At 36.1% G+C, this 6,451-nt stretch overlaps 1 protein-coding gene across 1 annotated transcript; it reads left to right on the plus strand.

The window, feature by feature from the left end:
- Positions 1 to 4,767: 4,767 nt before the first annotated feature.
- LOC138862887 (uncharacterized) lies at positions 4,768 to 6,241 on the plus strand. Its single transcript, XM_070126074.1, has 3 exons — positions 4,768 to 4,828; positions 5,683 to 5,889; positions 6,114 to 6,241. The coding sequence occupies exons 1-3, from the start codon at positions 4,768 to 4,770 to the stop codon at positions 6,239 to 6,241; spliced, it is 396 nt and encodes a 131-aa protein (XP_069982175.1).
- Positions 6,242 to 6,451: the final 210 nt, after the last annotated feature.

The raw sequence follows: 6,451 nt of genomic DNA on the forward strand, positions 1-6,451 counted from the left end.
CATGAAGAGTGCAATAACCTTTTGTGAAAGATGATCTTGTGGCTGGAATTTAGCTCTTGGCAAGGGCCAGAGGCAGAAATATTAATGAGATGAATTCGTTAGTTTGTGTCAGGTCATGAAGGCAAAGAAAAGAAAGAGAGGAGAGGAAGGGAAAGGAAGAAAAGTGAGAAATAGAGAGGAGGGAAATCAAGTGAAGGAAGAGGAAAAAAGACAAAGGAAGAAGATAGAGGTGGACAGAGAGGAAAAAGAAAAGGAGAGGCATTAGAGTCAAAACGAGAGGGAGAGTGGAAAAGGTAAGAGTTGTGGTGCATATTTGAGATAGGAATACAGAAAAAAAGAAAACCTGCAACATATAATAGGAAAAGAAATCGGGAAGATAAAGCGTAACGAAATACTAAAAGAAAAAAAGAAAACGGTAAAGGTAAAGAGAGAATGAGATGTTAATGAGATACTTGATAATTCATATAAAATTACCAGAGATATTAGGGAGAAAATATGGTAATGCTCAGATGAGGAAGGGATGAAGCACTTGGTGAAAAAATGTTTGGGCATGGTAGAATCGCAAAGTATCGAGTAATTTCAATGAACGACATTGAAGAGGAAATATGGTACCCAACACAAATTTCCTCTCTCTCGCATTCTATCTACAGTTTCGAAATTATATTTCAGCGCGCATGCTAGGTCACATTTTTGTACATCTGGCAACCTCTTTCATGTAAACATAGCGTAAACAGTATTTTTTATGAGGTGAATACCCTAGGTTGTTGTAACAAAGAACGTGATTGGTAGAATAAAATTATTAGTATCTTCTTTTCGAGTCTACGCAAGTTATATATCGTTTTTTTTTTTTCAAATAACTGATAAAAATGCAGTTTTAGTTATTGTTGACTTTGTAGTGGGATATTTTGTAAATGTAATTTCTTGGAATTGTTTGTTTATCGAATTGGCAACACCTATGGAGGTGAGGCAGCATTTCCCTCATGTTTCAAGACAATTTTCAATTATAGCTGCATATTTCTTGAAACATGAAAATGCTTCATTCTTTAAACATATATGTATGGCAACTAAATCAAATAAAAATCTTTGCAAAATCACTGATACCTTTGCAAACGGTTCTCTTAGCTACACTATCGAGTTTTTTTGTTTTTTTTTCTTCTTTTCGCCACCACACTGATTAAAATAAATAGAAAACATGTAACATCATATTCTTCATTATACAACATTATCTGAACATAAAACCGCGGTGGGGCTACAATAAATATATAGATGCTTTATCATTGTGTGTGTGTTTGAGAGGATGTGTATGTGCGTATGTGTATGCGTTTGTGTGCAGCATCTATGGGAATACAAGGTCAATACTTGATGATGAGTAATGAAACAATATGTATATGTATTCGCTTCGATTAACCTGAATGTCTTTTATATTATGTTAAAATCGGATAATAGTTTTCGCTATCATTATTCCATGTCTTGGCGTTTCTCTGAGGCGTTGCATCCTCATTCAATCAGCTGAGCAAGAAAATACATATTTGCTTGTTTCAACTACTGGTTGAGTGGTTCCAAGGAAGGTGAAAAACAAGTCCAAGAATTTACTTATGTCATGTTCATTCTAATGGGCAATTCATGTCGCTTTTTTCTTATTCATTCAATCTAAATTCCCTTCTGATTGTTATTGCACATACGTTTACAGTATATGCGTAAGAGTAGATAAAATTGGCATACTAATATTTCGTTACAGAATCAAAGTATTTAATATTATTTCGATATGTTTTTGAATCAATAAAATGATGTGTTTTCTTTTGCTCAGATCCGAACACTGATTTAATAAACAGAAAATATGCCGTCATAATCATCCATACATGGATGACTGTGTTTATACAGTACAATTGCGGACATTTCCGACTGATACACCACGACTCTGGTGGTGACACTTTTTATCTGGCTAAACATGTGTAATATGTAGTATTCCGTGAGGGAGAGACTTAAGTCTGTAACGATGACCGTGGTTGGTTCAAATAATTATGTAATTATCTACTACATGAAGGAAATTCAAATGAGGGAATGTCATAGCCATTCAAATTGCTGAACTTACGAACAAAGACTGACTCTTATCTGCAACAAATGTCTATGAAAAAACAACAATATTTCTTATATTTGACAACTGCGCCTAAGCAATGCAAGCCACCTGCTGTGTAATGAATGAAACAGCTCACATGTTTTTTTGTATTTTCAGTAAAACGATCCATGACGTGTAGATGATTATATGTTTAGATTATGAAAAAAAAAAAAAAAATATATATATATATATATATATATATATATAAATATATAAATATATATATATATATATATATATATATATATATATATATATATAACTTAGAAAGGGCATGAACGGATTTTTATTCAAGGAGAAAAAATATTCTAAACGTTCCGTTTCTCCGGCCCTAAAGTTTGTTGTCACACACACAAATACCTATATGTATATATATATATATATATATATATATATATATATATATATATATATATATATATATATATATATGTATATATATATGTATATATATATATATATATATGTATATATATATATATGTATATATATATGTATATATATATATATATATATATATATATATATGTATATATATATATATTTATATATTTATATGTATAAATATATATGTATATATATAAATATATCTATATATATATATATATATATATATATATATATATATATATATATATATATGCGTGTGTGTGTGTGTACATACATACATATAAATTATATATATATATATATATATATATATATATATATATATATATATATATATATATATATGCGTGTGTGTGTGTGTGTAGATACATACATATAAATATATATATATATATATATATATATATATATATATATATATATATGTATATATATATGCGTATATACGTATATGTGTGCGTGTGTGTATATATAAACATGAAAATATATGTATTTATGTATATATGTTTATATGCGTATATGTGTGTATATATATTGCGACAAGTCCAGGCAGCTTGCGAGGTGGTTTACCCCTGAATTAGGTGGTTCAGGTACCCGCGTGAGTGGATCGTGGTGAGGAAGTGAAGGAGTGAGGACTTGGGCCGTCGTCACTCAGCCACTAATGTGCTTTAGGTCTGGTATTTCTGTTCTATTATTTTTTCTTGGTTTGGGTTGGTTTAGGATTAAGACGATTTCTCGGAGATCGCGTAGGCATATGATACGGTGAAGGCTATTGTATATTCACGATAGAAATTAATTTACTCTTTCACCATACTCACATCCATGAACAAACACATCCCACAGAAAACACCTTCAAGTAGGCATACACTTCCCTGGTTCTCCAGGGAGCTACGCAGACAGCATCGCAAAAAACAACGACCTACAGACGCACGCAAACACAACACCAGAAAATTGGACTGCTTTCAAATCTCACCAATAAAACATTTTCCAAGATCATAAAGAAAGCAGATCAAGAACATATTTCCACCTACCTCGCAAACAATGCCAGAAACAACCCTAAACACTTCTTCAAATTCTTCGAGTCGCGCAGACAGGACACTACTGTAAGGTTTGCTGTCAAGGGAAGCCCGAAAATCATCCAGCCCCGAGTGGTGGATGGCGGCTTAAGGCCTAAAGAAAGGAGGGAGGGGGCCCGTTCACTTCCCCTATGAGGAGACGTAGTGTCCCATACCCCAGGCACATATCCCTTAAGAAAATGGGTCTGGCTATGTGTTGTTCTTGTCTTCTTCGTGAATTCGTGAATTCATAAAAAAGAAGCACCATTGACAGGCATTAAAAAACACTGAACATTAAGGAAATAAATAAATTAAAGTTCAAATGTCCCCTCGTCCTAAAGGGACAGGTGAACATTAAAAGGGGGCATCCCTGGCTGGTGCTGGCCAGTACAAATTAACCGTTAGGGTTGTGAATATTAATTGCAATCGACACGTCCAGCAATATCCTAACTGGCATGTAAAAGAGTCAGACACAACCTTTTCTTGTAGTTCCAGCGACGCCACAGTAACGGGTAATCCAGGGGTAAGCACACAGAGTCCAGAGACAACTCCCGTACAGGTTTATTTTGGGCAGTATTTATACAGTCGGGCCACGTCATTGTGGCATCAGTTATTTCAACAAAACATATATTAATAATTTATAAACATATCATGCAACAATAAAAACAAATGAACAATAAACAATGGTAGAAAAAAGTTCAAAACATTGCACACCAAGGAATAGAAGAAAAATATTAGTTGAATAAAATCCCCGTTAACAAACTCAGTAAAATTGTACAATTAATAATTAAAAGAAACAGCAGAACAAAGTAAAAACATACAGTAGTAAAATGGGTTACTCAAGTCTCCTCTATGGGCTTCCATTAATTAGTATAATCCGTAATTAAGCAGGTGACGTGGCAGGTCGTGAGCGTAAAAGAAAAATATTCAGAAATTCATAAAATAAGTAGCCAGGATAAAAAACAAAAGAATTATAATTAAATTGACATTAAAAGTAATTTTAAAAGTTAAACTTAAGTTTATCTTAAAGCAAAAGGAAGTTTCTAAAATACGTCAGGGGGGGAGGGTATGAAAATAGTTTCTTTAAAAACCATTGAAATATTAAATATATAAAAATGATAAATATTTAGGCTCTTATCTAGTTTAAAAAGGAGACTTCATTTTAAGCAAAGGCCGATGAAATCTCGCAAAAGAATAAATATAAAAATGACTTGCCACCTGGCTTATTCGGCCATTCAGGGATTCGAAGGATTCGAAGCCCAAGAGGGTAACTCGAAAACAATCACTAATAAGTTTGTTTTTATTATTTAACACATATATACATCATTCTTAGGGCAGCAATGTAAGCGAGGTGTGGCGTGTGTGTGGGAATCATCTCCAGCGTGTTTGAGCGCCGCCCGCTGGATTACCCAAGGTTCGGAGCAGGATTCGGGACCAAGGATCGAGGGTATCAAGGGGACAGGTAGGGTACTAGGGTGGAGGATAGGGGGTAGGTACACGGACGTAAGATTAAGAAAAGGAACGAAAAGGAAAGAAATAAGAAAAAGAACGAAAGGGGAAATCTAAGCGAAAGCCAAGAGATGGAAACGAAAGAAATGAGTAAGATGACCTAAAGAAAAGGGGAAAAATAGAAGACGAGGAGATTTGCATAGAGGGGAAAGAATAGAAAGGAAATGAAAACGAGGATAGATGAGAGTGAACGAAAGAAACGAAAGGGGAAGGGGCAATAGAAAACGAAGGAACGTAGGAAGGTAGAAAGGCGAAAGAGAACGAAATAAAACAAAACAGGTTTCAGAGAAAAGTAAAATGAGGAAAGAGGGCGAGGGGAGGAAGGAAAGGAGTAGAAAAGGGGAAGAGGAATAGAGGTAAGACGGGGTGGGGGGGGGGGAGCTAAGGGAAACAAGGGTAAGGAGAATGATAAAGGAGGGAGAAAGCAGGGGGCATGGTACAGGATGGAGGAACGGGGGGGGGGGGGGGTCGGAGACCTCACACTACGGTGATCACAGCCTTGAAAGACTACAACAACACACTTATAACTGACCCAGAACACAAAACACAGTTACTCAACACACTTCCAATCTGTTTTCACACACGGAGACGATAATACACCTAACATTCCAGATAGGCAATATCCCCCAATCCCGCCGCTCGACATCACGACTAACGGCATACAAAATCTACTGTCCACTCTTGACACAAACAAAGCCACTGGACCAGACCAAATCCCCGACTTAATCCTCAAGTCCTGCGCCCTTGCCCTTGCCCCCATCCTACAATCAATCTTTTCCCAATCACTCGCCTCATTCACCCTACCAACTGACTGGCTTTGTGCAGATATCACCCCCTCCCCCTTTTCAAGACAGGCGACAGAACTGACCCGACAAATTATCGCCCCATCTCCCTCGCATCGATCGTCTGCAAAATTTTTGAACACGTAATACATAAATACATAATCACATTGATACTCACAATATCCTTACAAACTCACAACACGGTTTTCGGCCCAGACAATCATGTGAGACCCAACTAATCACTACTCATCCGACAACTAGACAGACGTGACACCAAACAAGTTGACGCCATACTGCTTGACTTTGCCAAAGCCTTTGACAAAGTTCCCCACAAAAGACTGACTCTTAAATTACGACATTACGGGATCACAGGACCAATACTTCACTGAATCACTGCTTTCTTGACGTGTAGGACCCAACGCGTCTTACTCGACGGAGTATCTTCTGACCCTGTCCCTGTCTCTTCTGGTGTCCCACAAGGCACCGTTCTTGGCCACTTTCTTTTCCTTCTGTACATTAATGACCTTCCACTTTCGACTCCTAACTCTTCTGCTAGACTTTTTGCTGACGACAGCCTTTTGTTTCGACCTATAAAAACT

The sequence above is a fragment of the Penaeus vannamei genome, chromosome 10 (genome assembly GCF_042767895.1).
Source record: "Penaeus vannamei isolate JL-2024 chromosome 10, ASM4276789v1, whole genome shotgun sequence".
Taxonomy (NCBI): Eukaryota; Metazoa; Arthropoda; class Malacostraca; order Decapoda; family Penaeidae; genus Penaeus; species Penaeus vannamei.

Excerpts from the sequence above, each read along its gene's own strand:
- LOC138862887 (XM_070126074.1), top strand. The coding sequence starts at position 4,768 with ATGACTTGCCACCTGGCTTATTCGGCCATTCAGGGATTCGAAGGATTC. Across the intron at positions 4,829-5,682 it reads AGGATTCGAAGCCCAAGAGG|ATAGGCAATATCCCCCAATC; the intron begins GTAACTCGAAAA and ends CTAACATTCCAG. Across the intron at positions 5,890-6,113 it reads CCTACCAACTGACTGGCTTT|ACAGACGTGACACCAAACAA; the intron begins GTGCAGATATCA and ends TCCGACAACTAG.